At 27.0% G+C, this 17569-nt stretch overlaps 1 protein-coding gene across 1 annotated transcript; it reads right to left on the bottom strand.

Annotated features, from left to right (window-relative positions):
- Positions 1–555: 555 nt before the first annotated feature.
- Positions 556–16295, bottom strand: LOC134835330 (homeobox protein vab-15). Its single transcript, XM_063850204.1, has 3 exons — positions 15677–16295; positions 1880–2058; positions 556–735 (listed from the first exon to the last, which is right to left on the bottom strand). Exons 1-3 carry the CDS (start codon positions 16293–16295, stop codon positions 556–558), a joined length of 978 nt encoding a protein of 325 aa, XP_063706274.1.
- Between the last annotated feature and the right edge of the window lie 1274 nt (positions 16296–17569).

The following is a 17569-nucleotide window of genomic DNA, read 5'->3' as shown; positions in this document are numbered from 1 at the left end:
GTTTAAAAAAAATAAGGAAGAAGAACCTGGATGGATATGTTCTGGAAAAGAAGAAATTTCAAAGAAATGAAAAAAAATTATTTTTTTTAAATAAATATCTAATCTATCTAAAAAATTTTGAAAAAAATAAGTAGTAAAAATTTAGCTTAATTTTCAAAAATATTTATTAAATCATAATAAAAATTAATGAATTTTGGATTTTGATATGTCCTATTATAAAATAAATATTCTCTTGTTGGTATAGATACATATTTGAATTTTGAGTGCCCTATGTTAGAGTATTCACGGTATATAGTAAAACTACGGAACGATTGTTGTTATTATTGATATTATTTTATTTATGATTAATTTCTTACATTTATTATCCAATGACAAAACATAGTTGTGTAATTCGATTTTACTTAATAAATTCAGGCATTTCTACTTGTTTTTGTTTTTGAAAAATGTATATGTAGACTTTTTTAGTTTTTTATAGTATCTGATAAAATTTTGTGTTGTGCAGTTATTAAAAACTATTTTATTGTGATTTTCAAATGGCAAAATAATCAATTTATTTTAATTACAATCATTATGAACTATATCATTAGATGTTTTTTTCTTAAGAATATTCATATCATTTACATTCTCCAAAAAGCTTTTGTGGGCTGTTAACACTTTGACAGTTTCAACGTCTTTCTTTAACTCTTCCATATCTCGTTTCAGCTTCGCTCTTCGATTCTGAAACCACGTTATCACCTAAAAGAAAAAATAAAAAAATGTAGTTAAAATGTTATATCACATTTCAATATTTAGCACCAAAAATGCTTGAGTAATTGTGTTATTCAGTATTTTAATTCAGGTTGTTTCTATTAGTTAGTTAATACTACCGACGGACAAAGAACTCTTTATCATTATAAAATATTTTTCTATGGTATGTTTCTGGTTTTAAGCAATTTCAAAATATTTTCATGAACTTTTTTTCATAATTTTTTGTTTAAATTTTTGAGTTGAAATTATCTAAGATTTGTTTTTAAATTATCAAATTTCAATGGAGATACCATAAAAACAACTAAAATATTGATTATTGACCAAAAATTCTTCTTTGAGTTTTTTAATTTCTAAATTTTTGAAAGCAAGTAGCGATGCTTTAAATAAAAAAATAAAGTAAGTATTGTTAAGAAAATACAAAAAATTGCAGATCATTCACTGTACAAGAAAATAAAAAAGTACCCTTTGTTTGGGCTCTGCCTTTGGCATTCTCAAAGTAGCCCTCGAGCTGTTAACAAAACGGGCTCGATCTCCTCTGGTGACCTGAACTTTTTAAAAGTTATGACCTTTTGAAGTTTTTAAGGGTTTTCATTGACATTCTGCAAGGTAACTTCCATAAGTTACACTACAACTTCAAAGTTTCTGCTAGGTACGAGAAGATTCAGCGGAAAATTTAACGCATATTAAAAAAAAAATTTTTTTGAATTTGGTCAATTTTAAAGGGAGTCAGAAAAATGTAAATTTTTCGTAAAAAATTGATATACCTATTTTGGACTTTTAAGGTCTGACAAATCAAACAATCATGTAGCTCATTTTTTTTTTTTTGAATTGTCGATAACGACAATTTTTTTCATCAAAAATAAAATTTTTTTCAAATTTTGAGGTCCAATTAGCTGTTTAATGAACCAAGTGTTACATAAGGTTGAAAAGGGCATAAAATTTGCAGCTCGAAAAAAATCACATGTGTGTTTTAGACGATATAATTGTGAAATTTTCTTAAATTTTGAATTTCCTAAGCACTAAAACTCTTCAAAAGATTCGCCTTAGCAGAATTTGAGTGATACTATTGCAAAATACATATGGCAATTTATATTAGGTAATAATTTACATATAGTTTGTTTTGCAAACTTACCTGTGCATTCGATAATCCTAACGAAGCTGCTATTTCATCTCTATCAGCTGGTGATAAATACTTTTGGTACAAAAATCTCTTTTCTAGTTCGAAAATTTGATGATTTGTAAATGCTGTACGGGACTTTCGTTTTTTCTTTGGTTGAGATCGTGTTGAGAAAAGGTTCAAATGTGATTGATCTAAAATTCAATAAAAAAAATTATTATTTAAATATTTGATATTGTTACAAATAAAAAATTTCAGCTTTGAAATCAACTTAAAGCTTTGAGCTTTTACAAATTTTTACTATACAAAAAACTTTATTTCAAAGGTTTTTACCACATTTAAAAAATGCAATATTGTGCTCGTGATGTCGTCCGTCCATTCGTCTGTGTAGTGTGATACTTTAATTTTGTTTGAATTAGCAAATTCTTTTTGAATAAGTTTTGCTTATTTAAAAAAAATTTCCGTTGGAAATTTTAATTAGTGTTCCTCCGTTGGAAAATGTTGTCGATTAAAATTAGTGGAAAATTTTCGGGAAAACTTGGAGAATTCATGGAAAATCGGAAAATCTTGAAAAAATTTTAAAATGTTGAGTTGTTTAAAATGAAAAGTGAAAAATCATGGAATTGAACACATTGAAATGCGGTCGAGTCATTCGTTTTATAAACGAATGCAATTCATTCTCGTTTTTTATTCAAAAATTTTCCTTAGTTTAATGTTTCCCGAGATAGAGAGACAAAAGACATTAAATTTGGTTAATTAGTAGCATCGAGTTTTAGAGATTCTTTGATTTATATCAGAACAAATCTTTGGAAAACGGAAAAAATTAGTTCATTCAAAAATTAAAGATATTACCAAACAATGTTATTTTTCGGTAATTAGTAATATATCCTGTAAGACTTGGTATTTTTATTACACGATTTTAAAAGAGGCATCTAGATACAAAGAATAAGCAATGAATTTAATCGTTTAGAACATATGCTTTAAATTAAATTATATTTGCCAACCTGTACAATAAAAGAAAATCAAAAACCTCACTTTCGTCACTCCCCTACTTCCAATTGTACGAAAATATTTAGTTGAAAATGCGTAAATAATCTTATAATTGCGATAATGTTATTTGATTTTGGACTGCATAAATATAACACTGAACAAATATTTATTTTGAAGGGGAGATAAAGTTAGTTTGTAATTTCATAAAGAATTTGGCGACAAATTATTTTAATAAAGACAGATCATTCACTTCTTTCGTAATAAAGACTTGGATAACATGGCAATAAATTTTAATTACAATACAGTTTTTCGTACTCACAGGATGTTTTTTGATTTCATCAAAAACGAAAATCAATTTTTTTCTTTAAAGCTATAAAAATAATTAATAGAAAATAATTTTTTAACGGTAAAATTTAGATTTTCAGATTAAATTTATTTTACAGTAAAACAGTAGCATCGATTCACTATCTATTGTGAAGCATCCTCTACCTTTATTTTCAAGTTTGATTAAAAGTTTCTGGACATTTTAAAAGGAAGAACACTTGAAATGTTTTCATTTACGTAAAATAAAAAGTTATCGTGATTTTTATAGATCCTTTATATTCAGTCAATGAGGCTTCTGTTAGTATGTTGGAACCTCTCTCACGGCTTTATATTTAAAAGATAGAAGATTCATTTGTTCTACAGGTCATGCTTATTTTGCTCAACTTAGGTCCCATTTGTGAAATTGAGACATGATCCCAATGCACAAAAAATTTTCCGCATATAAGACTTCGAAATTATAAAGGAAAATAAACGCAAATTCCAAAAATCTAATGATGCAGAAATGTTTGTCTCATTGAGACGCACAACATTGCCATACATCACTTTTGTCCTGAGGTTCTCTAAAATGGACCTCCCATACAAATGACACCTCTTAACCCAAGGCGGTCACTACAATGAATTTTCTGTGGGTCATTTTTTAGTGTTTAGAGATTTTATGATTAAATAAATGTTAAAAACTACTTCTGTACAACACTAAAAAGTAATAAATAAAAAAATATATATAAAAAATATATTTAAAAAAATATATTAAAAAAATATATAAAAAAATATATTAAAAAATATATTAAAAAAATATATTAAAAAAATATATTAAAAAAAAATATATTAAAAAAATGTTATACAAGAAGTTTTCAACTTCAAAAATAGATCATTTATATTCGTCAAGTTAAAAAAAATAGTAAAAAAAAGCTAAAAAATAGTAAAAAAAGCGAACTAAAAAGGAATGTTTAACAAAGTCGGGAAAATTGCCAAGTAAATAAAGTTACAAAATTTTTGAGAACAAAAACTTGAATATAAAGGATTTATTTCAGTCTACGTCAGCATTAATATTTATTCTGAAATAAATCCTTTATATTCAAGTTTTTGTTCTCAAAAATTTTGTAACTTTATTTACTTGGCAATTTTTCCGACTTTGTTACCACAAGGCTCTTGTTTATTCCTTTTTAGTTCGCTTTTTTACTATTTTTTAGCTTTTTTATACTATTTTTTTAACTTGACGAATATAAATGATCTATTTTTGAAGTTAAAAACTTCTTGTATAACATTTTTTTAATACATATATTTTTTCAATATAATTTTTTATATATTTTTTTTAATAAAATTTTCAATGATCATTGATTTTTGAGTAAATTTTTTTGTCAGATCAATACAAAAACCTCTAAATTGTATTAAATGGAAGATTGCGTTAGTCAAATTTTTGTTAATGTTAGAAAAATCAAATCATGGTAGGTCGATTCAAATTTCCTGAGTGGAACTGATTTTTTCATACAAACGAAATTAAGAGGCTTTACCATTAAAGTTATTGCAAAAACGATGTGAACCTCTTTTCCATGAAAATTTCAAGTTTTGAAACTGGTGTTTTTCAAATAAAATGAGCTCCTAAAATGGGTAAATCAGAAGTTGGGCATTATTCTGAAATTGAGCACTCCAAAAGAGTATGAACTACAAAATTTTTATAAAGTAAAAAAAAAATTTTTTTTTTTAATTATTAAAACTGGCCATGAATTAAAAATTTTCTTGAAAAAAATGATATTTTCGTGGCCAATTTGAGGGTATGAATAATGAATTTTTAATTTTATGTCATTTCTTTTGTAAAATCTCAAGTTTTAAGAGTGGCTATATATGTATGATGATGGATGTTAAGGCTTAATGAAAGCAGGAAAATTCTCTTGCACAAAGTCTTGTACCCATAAGGGCCATAATTACGTATGCCTCACCCATCATTTACAATTGTGCTGCCGTCCACAAGAAAAAATTGCAAACTACACAAAATAAAATAGTCAAAATGCTACTGGATGTACCTTGGAGAACATCAACGGACGAAATTCACCTCCGAACAAATCTAGAACTGATAAATGACTTAATGCAAAAATTCACAACGCATTTTGAAAATAGACAATTACACGGTCCAACAAATTATTTCAAAAAATTCTTAACAATTCTGAAACCTATTGGAGTTGATAGAGGACTAAAAAATATTTGATACGTATTTTTTTGTTTGGCTGTAGCAGGTCAAATTATATTTTTATGAATTTTTGAAAATTTTGAAAAACGTTTAATTTGTTCCTCATGGCATCTCGATTTGGGTCAAAGTTTTAAAATTTTTTGATTAGAATGTGCTTATTTATACTTCTAATAATTATTTAAGTTGTTTTGATAATTTTTTATAAGAAATTCGAAGCTTTTAAAAAAACGTTTATTTTGATTTTTATTATTTAACTAAATAATTTTGATAATTTTCAATTTTTCTCTAAATCTCACTAATTTGTTTGGCAAAAGTGCCTGAAATGGCTCAAATAATTAATTATTAGAAACACAAACAAGCACAATTCAATCAAAAAATCGAGATGACATGAGGAGCAAACTAAACCTTTTTAAAATTTTTCAAAAATTCATAAAAAAATAATTTGACCTGCTACAGCTTAACAAAAAAATACGTATCGAATATATTTTAGTCCTCTATCAACTCCAATAGATTTCAGAATTGTTAAGAATTTTTCGAAATAATTTGTTGGACCGTGTTATTTAATGAAAATTGAAAATGATCTCCTTAATATTAATTAAATTATTTAAGTAACCAAAAGTAAAAAAGGAAAAAATGAAACAAAATTAAAAAATATGAATTATATTTAATGAAAATTTAAATTGAAAAAAAATGGAAAAAATAGAAGTTGTGATATTGTAAAAAATAGTGTCTCAAGGAAATATTCATTGTAAATACTTATGTAAATACGAAAAACAAAGTCAATAAAACATATATTATTATTATATTTATGATGATGATGATGATGATAGAAACTAGAAACTGAGCAAAGCTGGAAACTAAGGAACGGTTAAAAATTAGTGAACTTTTTTTTATTCTTAGAAGTTGCGACATGAAATGTAAGACAAAAGGCTTTAGTTTAGTGCTATCTTCACAATAACATTTTCTATATATGTATATTGTCACGACACATATACAAAATGACGAACCATATTTTCAAAATAAATTCGACATGCAGTAAAAAAACAACCAAGTTTTTGAATAAAATCAAAATAATGTGCTAAAAGATTTATCCAAAGCATTTGGTTGATTTCCTTAATTTAAAACAAATAAATTAGTCTTCTGGGTATTATACTATATGTCAATATAGTTCATCTTTCAATTGAAGTAAAAGTAATTCAAAATAAAAATTAATATTTTGTTTTATATTTTTAATTTATTCATTTGGATAACGGTGGTGTTGATTGATTAATTATGAAATATCTAAAATGTGGCATTTTCAGTAAACAAGTATGAAGACCTTCTAAGAATTTTTTTTTTGAAATTTAAATAAATTTGTTTATTTATTTTTTCATGTTTGTTGTGATTTTATAGAAAAAAAAGAACTATGTTAGTTTGAAAATTCGACAGTCTAACAGTACAGTAGGGAATAAAAATCTATTAAGTTTTAAGTGCCAATACATTTATTATTCTAAAATTACATTTTTTATATGTATTCGTAAATTTTGGAGTCCATTGTTTTGAAGGAACGAGTAATAAATACCAACATCAATATAAATTGATTAAACTAACTAAATGTCACTTTTAATAAAAATGGGGCGTGTCTAATACGAGTGAATTTTCTTACATTCAATGTAAAAATACATTTTTAGACAAACACAAGGAGGTAAAATCACTTGAACAATAATTTGAATGAAAATACATTTTGTATTAAAAAAAGAGGAAAAAAGGCGGATATTTGTCTCTCTAAAATAAAATTTCATCCGGTTAAATCTTTTAGTTTTACATAGAGAAAATATTTACAGCAGTAAAAAATTAAATACTCAATTTTTCTTAACGAACACGCTTGAAAGGTTAAGAGGAACTTTTAAAATGCACTATTTTACTGTATTAGTGAACATATAGGTGCAAATGTATTACTGAATGAATGATCTTGCAATAAACTTTTAGTGTGGATATTACACACACAAAGAAATTAATAACCAGTTTTTTTGTGCGTTTAAGGCTGCTACAATTCTTCATTTATAATTTAATGTTTTTAATGTACCATATATACTTTTCATTCAAAGCCGTCAAAAGATACCGCGGCCTAAGGTGTCGGTTAAGCTAATTGGAAGAACATCAAAGCCGCCGACAATCATGAGAGTAGAGATCAAAACTTGTAATAACTCTATTCTCTATATGGGAGGCCAAATTACAACAATGAAGTTAACATTATTTTCTTTTAATATGCCTTCTGCATGAAAATTTTAAAAAGAGTACTTTTGAATAGACATAATTGATATGGTTGTTATAATTAAAGAATTATAGTGTGTATTTCAAAAAAACTAATTTAATGAAATACCAGGGCCGTCGCAAAGACGTTGAATTAGAAATCGTCATTTATTAATTCTGATAGTTAATAGTGCTATATCGCAAAAGCTTTAGCAAACAAAATATGTATAAAATTCAATGATTTAATACATATTAGTAAATGGAAAGCATAATATTTAGCAAAATCCTAAGACTGTTTTAATTTATGTATATTTTCATTTTTTCAATAGGCGTGAATGGATTAAGTGTGTAAAAAATTCTTGGACCACACTGAAATATCAAACGATATTGGTTACAATATTATTGGAATCAGATATTGGTTACCGCACCGATATAATTTGATAAAAAGGTTATTAGCCACTCTGAGCGTGTTTTTGACTTAAATTCAAATGGAAAATAAAATCATGTTTTTTCTAATAGCATAAAAATCAGCCTAGAATTCGAGTTTAAACATGTTTTTAAAAAAAATGTTTTCATGCATACACTAGTCGGAATATTCAGGCAAAATTTCAGGTTATATTCTTAAAAATCGATCTATGATCTGAAATATACCGATGACCTTAAATAGAATTTGGCAAATAATTATCACATTGAATTTAAAATTTGTTCTATTTAAAAAATTTTTTACACAGACAGACGATATCATTAACATAAACTCGCATTTTTCAAAAATAAAAATTATAAACACACATAAATGCGGATATGTACTTTTGCGATAAATTTGGGAAACGCTCAAATCTCGAAAATGTTTTATTCTTAATGTGGTTGCCATGTGATATCTTTATAAGGAACTTCTTGTCTTAAATTGTAAAAATACATAATATATATATTTTTTTTTTGAATGTTTTGCATGTGTTTCTTGATTTTCCACATGAATTACAAACTCCATAACAACGCATTCTAATTACTAAACATTATTATGAAGTTTTTAATAACGAAACCTAACACCATGTACTGTATACTTTCACACAAAATAAATTGTACAAATATACAATTAAAATACATACATATATGAACAAAATTTAAAAGGGTTTTCGGAATAATAATTATTTATCATATATTGAATAAAATAACGAGACATACTCTTAAATTGCAACATTTATAGTTGAAACGGATTTTTATTCAACATTTTATATGTCTACATATATATCTAATCAATTTATCAATAAGACTTGTTCTTAATGTGTTCATTACCTATTAGTAAATTACTCTGTAAAAGAATGGCGTAAAAAGTGTAATTTCGATTTTTGATTTCTTTGCACAATATTTTCACAATTTTGTGGAGATTTTCCTCTCATAAATTAAAACAGTTATAAAAATTTAAATCTTGCTCTGACAACATTGTACATTAAATTAGTTTGTTAGAAGCCACCTCCCTGGCGTTACAGTAGATTACTTAGTCCGTAGAAAAATTGTACAATTATGAAGAACACGACAATAAAACATATTATTATTATTACAATATTTTCACAATATTTTGGACCTCAATGGAACTTTTTTTTCATATTTTTCAGTAATTTTAAAGAGCATTGATATTCAATTTAGTGTTTTAAAGTTATTTTACATGTCATAATCAACGTTAGGACAAATTTTTATAACCGTTGGTAGTTATTTTATTTTAAAATATTTGACGAATATTTTGAATTTTTCCTCCTTTTCTTATGGTAATTAATCATTATCGTTGTTCCATTTTTTTGGGATTGCACTATCGTGTTTTTGTGTTTTTTTTACCATATTCATGGTTTTATGATTTGTGCATAAAAAATTAGACCAAAATTGTAAACAATTTTTAATGAGAAACTATAATCTATAATGCTCTTTATCAGCGTTTTCACTGCAAAACTGCAATGTAATTTTTGGCCTCTTAATATAGTGTAAAACTGATTAGTATCTGTGAATCCGTACATTTTTTTTAGTAATTTAGGATGAAAGTTAAAGTTTTCTCACTTTTTTTAAACGATTTTTTTGCGAATTATTACTATTAGTTAATAAAATAAACAATACTAAATCATTATAAATTTAAATTTTGTCTTAAAATTTTGATACATATTGGCTTACAATTGTAGCATTTTTACACTCTATAAGAATTTGGAAGCTAAACATGCATAGCACATAAACTGTAAAATCCTCATTAAAGAGTGGTAATTAACAAACAACTATTTTTATCAAAAATCGCATCTTACCTATCGAGCTTAAGTCACGGAAAAATTTAAAATAAAACGAATTATATTCAATTACCTATGAAACAAAGAGTTCTTTTTGCTTTTGGCTAAAAGTCTCAGGACTAGATATGTCAAATTTAACATGTAAGTGTAGTTTTAAAAGCACTTTAAGGACAAATACTAAGTTTTGAAAAAAAAAAATTAAAAATGGCGCGATAACCGGTGATTTTAAATTTTTTGATGAGCACTTTTTAGACCTTCAGAAGCATTCATAAAACTTAGTTATCAAAAAACTAAAATTTCCTTTGTTTTTCTCATTTGGTTTTGAAATACTAATATTTTTATGAATTGTTAAAAATCAGCAGTTTCAGTTTATTTTTTATCTCGCGTTCTAAAAGAATTAAAAAATGATCGAAAGTTAAATAAAGTAACAGAGTGTAAATACTTCAAAATAAAAATTTAAAAAAATATACCTATATATTTTGCTTTTTTAATGGCTTTCGTACGAGATCTCCGAGGCTAATTTTCACTAAAATAGCTCATGAAATGCCAAATCTCATGGGCCATTAATATATTTAGAAAATTCAAGTGTTTTCACGTATTTTGTTGGAACATGTACGATTGAATCATGTATGAAACTTGCACTAACATTCCCATTTTGCCCTACTTTTCCTTTGAAAATCACTAAAAAACCGAAGTTTTTGATCTTTTTCGTACTTTCTCACCCCATGGCGGATAGAGAACACGAGGCTACATCCACATGAGTATATGCGTTGAAAAGCTTGAAGTCTCTACTTTCCAACAGTATATCAACTTTTCAATCCAGGATTTGAAGGTTTGGTTTTCTGAAGAGCATTTGGCCTCCCAAACAACTTCCTATACTCAGATTTTCTGGTGGTGGACTTTTAAAAATTTAGTAGTTCTGGCCTACCGTGAAGTACCGTACCTTGAAAAACCAGAACATATGTACGGACTTTTGAAATACCCGTACTAGTTTTTGTAAATAAGCTTTAAAAGTTATTTTGATCTTACAAAGTTATAAGTCTATAATAATGTTCTCAAATTAGCGTGTATGTAGGTACAAAGGTAGAACACTAAAAATCGGATAAACTTGACAAAATTTCAAAATTTTCGGAAAAACTCATGGAAAATTGAAATAAAAAAATGTGTACTGTTATAATTTTTCGAAGGTTTTCTTAGATTTAAACCTTTTTTAGTAAAAAATAAGATTTAATTATTATTAACAATCAAATCGATAAAACTTAGTTGAGCATTTTCTAAAATTTGTAAAATTAAAAAAAAAACAAGATTTTTTTTATTCTGATTTGCGACAAATAACGGTTTTTTGTACTCAAATAAGATTTGAGCATTATAATTCATGAAATATCTTCATGATTTTTGTAAAGCGGTATCATCGTTGATCGCTTTTAAACGATCATATTTAATTCATATTTCTTAATTCCGCTTTTCTTAAAAGCACATTATGATGCGAGCATCCTACACCGATTAAAAAGTTACCCAAAACTTTAACACTTATTATGCTTAAACACAAAGATGGAAAAATATGATTTTCCCGGGAACAATACTAATTATTTTTAAATTAATTATTTATTTTTTTTGGAAGGAGATTTAAAAAACATATTTAGACATAGGAGAAGATGGGGCACATTCAGATAGAAAACTTTGGCTGGATAGATATCATAGCATTCTAAAGATATTCAAAAAATTTTGTAGCTTGTAATGTTAACTTTAATTTACTGTTAGACAGTTTTGCTCCAACTGTTGTTTTTTTGCTCGATATGAGCGGTTTTCCAAAAAAAATCATTTGTCTGAATGTGCCCCATGAATGGGGCAGGACATTTAGGACTCTGGAGGACATTTAGAACCCGTTTTTATCCATATGAACTTTTTTTGTCCATCAAACAGCCAATTAAAAAAATTGTAATTTTTCATGTATTTTGTGTGGAAATTTTTTGAAATTCGCCAGAATGTATTAATGTCTAAATGTGCCCCATTTCGGATTTAAGTACATTTAGGTCCGTGGACTCTTTATGGTTCAACTTAATTTAAAATCTCTACATGGAATAAGTAGACAAGGGTCCATACTTATGATTTCAATTCACAATTATTTTTTCTTTGAAGTTTTTATATTTTTCTAGGCAATTTTAGTTAAAAGTTGAAAATTTACAAAAAAAAAACCCTCAAAAACACATTTTCCTAATTTACTCAAAATTTGAAAAAAAATCTCAAAATTTGGTTTTGGGAGCTCAGTTGGCTTTAAAATGCCGTAATTTTGGCATATTTAGGTTTTTGTATTTTCGATCCGGAACTGAAGATAATGGCTGTTTGAGCATAGCCCCGTGTCTGAAATTACCCCATCTTCCCCTACTCAGATTTTATACATTTTAAATTTTTCCTGGTTTTTCAATTCAATTCAATTGCTTTTTCCTGTTTTTTTTTTGAAAAAAAAACGCTCGAAATGTCGAAAAAAGTAAATTTGTTAATTTTTTCGTAAATCTCTCACATTTGAAATACATTGAAACTTCAGTTGGCTGTAGAGAAAAAGCTCTAAGCCTTAACCTTTACTGTAGAGGAGAAAATTGTTTAGTTTTAGGCCCTTTTTCATCCTACAGAAGGATTTCTCTGTTACCGCAAAAAAAATTTTTTTTTGTTCTTGAGTATAATTCAAATTGTTTAAAATATTGTATGAGAGATATTCCAATACGAATTTTTTCAGTAAAACGAAATTTCAAACGAATCACTATGTGTTTTCAGGTATTTGTAGTTATTTAAACAACTTTGATTCATTTATGACGATTGTTTGCATTATTTTATAAATCGAGCATTATTTTATTGGAACTCTTTTATTTATTCATATAGTGGATTTTTCAACATGTTCAAATCCAATTAAATTAAATTTCAAAACTACTATAAAACCAGAAAAGGTTCCGGTTGAATAAAAAGATAAATTGAAGAGTCTTAAATTTGGATAAATAGAAAAAAAAAGAATTTTGAAATAAAATCCCGGGCGAAAAGGAAAAATCGCACAACTGCAGTTTTTGACAAATTGAGTTAAGAATAAGAGAGAGAGAGTTAAGAATAAGAAAATATGCTTAAAGACGAGTATTTTAAGATACATTGAAAGATTTTCAAAAATTATTTAAAAATTTGAGCCAAATAAGCATGATTTTAAAATTGCCCCAAATTATTTTTTGTTTATACTTTTGTGTTGTTTGAACCAAAAAATTTGGAAAAATCTTGAAATTGAATAACTTAAAAATCGCGATTTATCCTTCTTCTCAATAAAAAAATTTCCCAAAACCCCTTAGAGATTAGATAAGAAATTTTTCTGCACAAAAATTGTTTTTATTGGTCAATGATTTACTTTTGTGAGCTTGAAAATGAAGAAATTTATAAATAAATTTTAACAGCTCAAAAACGGATTTTTTTTTTCAATTTGTCAAAAACTGCAGTTGTACGATTTATCCTTTTCGCCCGGGAAATAAATACTAAAATATTTTGTACCTACATGATAAGATCAGTACAAATTCGGAAAAATAAAGCCCATTTGTACTTTTAAAGGGATCAAAAAGCATTCTATGGAAGCACAACTTGGCCACATTTCAATGTGCCCAATTTCGGTATATGTTCTGCGGAAGCAAATGTGATAACAACGATATTGAATGTTTGTTGGATACATATATCTTAAAAAATAAAGGATTTTATTGACAATTTGAAGACAACATTTTTACAAATTTTCATTTTATACGTTAGGCGCCATCCATTTACGGCGTCGGAAGTTTGAGGGAGGGTAGAAGTCCATGAATTTCCGATGGATTTCGACGTAGGGGGAGGGGGGGGGGTTTAAAAGGAAAATACGACGTTGTATAAATTCTCTATAGTTAAGATTTTTTGTTTCAGTTTTTCAGTAATATTTGAGCGCCTCAAACTTTTGTGATCTGTTTTTTAACTTACTGAGTAAACATGTACAATTTTTCACAAAATTTTCCATATAAATTTGAGCTAAATTTTAAACAATTATTCTTGATAGGGGGGGGGGATATTTTGCTAAAAAGTACGTCGTAAATTAGGGGGTTCTTTAAATTCCAACGGTTTCCGATTATAGGGGGGGTGGGGGTCAAAAAATGTCCCTTTTTATCCGACGCCGTAAATGGATGGCGCCCACTTTACGAAAAAATGTTAAATTATTTTCCCATGTCGTATTTCTTCAATTTTTGGAATTAAACGTTCAGATTCAAATTTTTTTTATTATGACTTTTTAACATGTTAGGCTGAATAATAATCCAATTAATAAAGCCTATGAATTTTAGAAATACTGCAGAATGCTCTTTTGTAAAGTTCTCAAGGAAGAAAAAAGCATATTAAATAAACAGATGAAAGTAAGCAAACCAAAAGAATATTCAGACTTCACTCTGAAGAATATAATTTTCATTAGTATCTATCATCAATTTTCAAAATATTTTGATATGCAATAAAAAGCAACATGGATCGCATTTTGAGTAAAGTAAAATAAAAGTAAATAATTGGCCAATAAAAACAATTTTTGTGCAGAAAAATCTCTTATCTTATCTCTAAGGGGTAGTTTTGAGAAATTTTTTATTGAGAAAAAGGATAAATCGCACAAAATTTCATATGAAAACTAGATTTTTTAACTCTTCTAATTTCAAGATTTTTCCAAATTTTTTGGTTCAAATGGACTTTGTATGCAATAATAAGGCTTAAACAACACAAAAACATAAACAAAAAATGATTTGGAGAAATTTTAAAATTTGACTTATTAGCAATTAGTATTCATTTGTGCGATTTATCCTTTTCGTTGCAATTGTGCGATCTGGCATATTGAAATAAAACTGATATTTTTTCAAAATTTTTGAAAATCTCTCAATGTATCTTAAAATACTCGTCTTTAATCATATTTCTCATTCTTAACTCAATTTTGTCAAAAACTGCAGTTGTGCGATTTATCCTTTTCACCCGGAAAATAATTTATTCAAAATTTCACCTTGTATATACGTTAATTCGAGTTTGCAAATGTAAATGTTCGCTTAAAAATGTTTATCTAGACTTTTTTGTGAAAATTAATTTCAATGCAATGTAAGCCATAAATAAACAAATATTTTGAAGATAATTTTCACCCAGAAGTCAAATAGTTTTAAAAGTTCCTTTAACGTACAGTTTTGTTTATCATGAAAATAAATGGATCCATTTTCATTTTCGTAAAAATTTAATTTAAAATTTAAACATTTCAAGGTTTAACCAAGCCCGTCGTTAATTGTGATTACCAATATCTCGCCACAGATTTGTTCTGTTCAATATACGAATAGGTAATTAATAAATTTACAATCAAATTTTCTCTTTCTCTTTAGTATAACATTCAAAAAGAAACTTAATTTGTTAAATAAGGGTTAATCCAAAATCCTTAAGATTTTATAATTCCTACTGTTAAACTTAAGGAAAATGGCATTAATTTTGAAAGATTGAAAATCAAAATTCAAAGTAATTTAATTTATATTATAAACCTGATTTCGATAGATTTTACAACCAAACTAAAATTCACAAACAGTTTTACAAATAATTTTATTAAAGCTTTTTAACGCAATTTGCCTTCTAATTTCTGTTACATATCTACATAAAACCATTTTTTACATAAAATGATCACTTTAATTGATCTATATCAACCGTTAATTTATTAAAACCTTATTGGATCAAATGTGACTCGGTAGGCTACCTCTCCGCAATTCAAAAGTACTTTTGACACAATAAAGAAGACAATACTCTATAATGTATTTTTCAACTCACCTCCATCGGATTGTGTTTCAGTAAATGGTTTGTTAGTCATTTGAAGGAGTGCATCTAACGGAGTCTCATTATTGCTTTTATTTTTTTGATATCCTGGGAGTTGACTATTCAGGGAGCCGCTACTTTCACTTGGTTTATTTATTTCAGGTGAGCAGCAATCACTTGTCACAGAACTGGATCTGTCTGATCCACTTTCAGATGGGATTATGTCAAAATGAATATGTCGCAGTAACTGTGCATGCGCTTTGAAATGTTCACTTAATTGGTGATGATAATCTAAAGCAAGTCTTTGTTCATATTGAAATAAAGACGGAGGAAAAAATGGCCTTATAGTAGTTGTAACATTAAGTGGATCCCAAGGCCTCACAATTTTACTTTGTGACTCTATCGACTCTATTTTGTTATTTTGACCAAGAATGTCTGCTATATTGAAACTCTTTCTCCTGTCGTTGTTTAACTTGGATGATGATTGATTTGGTGGATGATGGTCATTAGGTTCATCAATTGTCGATATTTTATAAGATTGAAAATAATCATCTTGTATTGGTGGTGGACTAGGTGAGCCTACTGATATTTCAGAACATGATGGACTAAGTGGCTGAGGACTGGTACAAATCATATTTAGTTTTTTTTACAAAAGGAATATTTGATGAAATTTTGTAATTTATAATTTTTTATGTTTCACTTGAGTTTTTCACATAATTCAGGTAATCACTTATTGGTTTTGGCTTAATTCGCCAAGTCAAATATTCTCAATCTTATGTTTAGCAATTTGAAACAAAACGCTATTTATTTATGTATAAAATAAGCAAATTATTTTTTTACTTTTAAATACATGATCGATTACTAATCACGTGACACAACTATTTAGCGTAACCGATTTATTTTTTAATATGTTTTAATAATTGTGATAGACAAAATACACAGCTAAACTGACTCACAACGCTAACGAGCAATAACTGTTATCATGCAAACCCGTTTGATCAGATAGTTTGGAAACAAAAAAGGGAGTGGCTTTTCCCACCAATCCCACAAAACTCGCGTTCGCATTGGTCGATAGTTGCCGACAAAGCTCAAAAAGATACCGGCTTGATATTTTTTGTATTAAAATAACTAAATGGTAGATAATTTGTTTGGTTTAAATATAATTGACTTTTAGTTAACGACCAAGATGTTATTGTTAAAACACATACTACGGCGCCATTCATTTGAGGCGTCAGAAGGGCTACAGGGATAAGGTCAATTTTTTTTTTTTGATTTTCTGTAAAATGTAATTTCGAAAATGTTTACAAGTAAACATAATAAATATTTTTTTTCTTACCTAACCTAAAGTTCTGAATGAATGGTACCCAATCTGTACGAAATTCAATTAAATATGTGTACAATGAACAGTTTTATTTAAAAAAATTAATGAGCTACTTTTTATTTAGACAAGTTTATGAGACTTCTCTCGTTTAAATGTCAACGCTGAATTGGTTTATCATGACACTAAGTTTTAGAAAACGCCTAGATTTTTTTTGATCGATTTTTTATAGATATAAAATAAAATTGAATATATTCATTAACACAAGAGCGCGTCGGCTTATAAACTTTGTAAAATTAAAATTTTAATAAATATAAAATATTATTTTAATAGTATTTTGTAAAGCAAGGATCAGCCAAAGCAGGAAAAATAGATACTTTAATTGGTTCTTTTTTAATCTTTAAAAAAATTATTAAAAATGTGTTTTATCATTTTTATACATTACAATATTAATACTTGTACAATACTGTTACAATATGCTTATAAATAATATACAAATCAAAGACAGATGTAGGTACTATAAAAATTTAACAAATGTAAAAGATATTTTACTATTAATGTCTTTCAACTGCATGTCTTCTAAAACTGCA

This window comes from Culicoides brevitarsis, chromosome 3, assembly GCF_036172545.1.
Source record: "Culicoides brevitarsis isolate CSIRO-B50_1 chromosome 3, AGI_CSIRO_Cbre_v1, whole genome shotgun sequence".
Classification (NCBI taxonomy): Eukaryota; Metazoa; Arthropoda; class Insecta; order Diptera; family Ceratopogonidae; genus Culicoides; species Culicoides brevitarsis.
This window is presented reverse-complemented; position numbering and strand designations above follow the sequence as displayed.

Excerpts from the sequence above, each read along its gene's own strand:
- LOC134835330 (XM_063850204.1), bottom strand. The coding sequence starts at position 16,295 with ATGATTTGTACCAGTCCTCAGCCACTTAGTCCATCATGTTCTGAAATA. Across the intron at positions 2,059-15,676 it reads TGAAACACAATCCGATGGAG|ATCAATCACATTTGAACCTT; the intron begins GTGAGTTGAAAA and ends ATTGAATTTTAG. Across the intron at positions 736-1,879 it reads TAGGATTATCGAATGCACAG|GTGATAACGTGGTTTCAGAA; the intron begins GTAAGTTTGCAA and ends TTTTTCTTTTAG.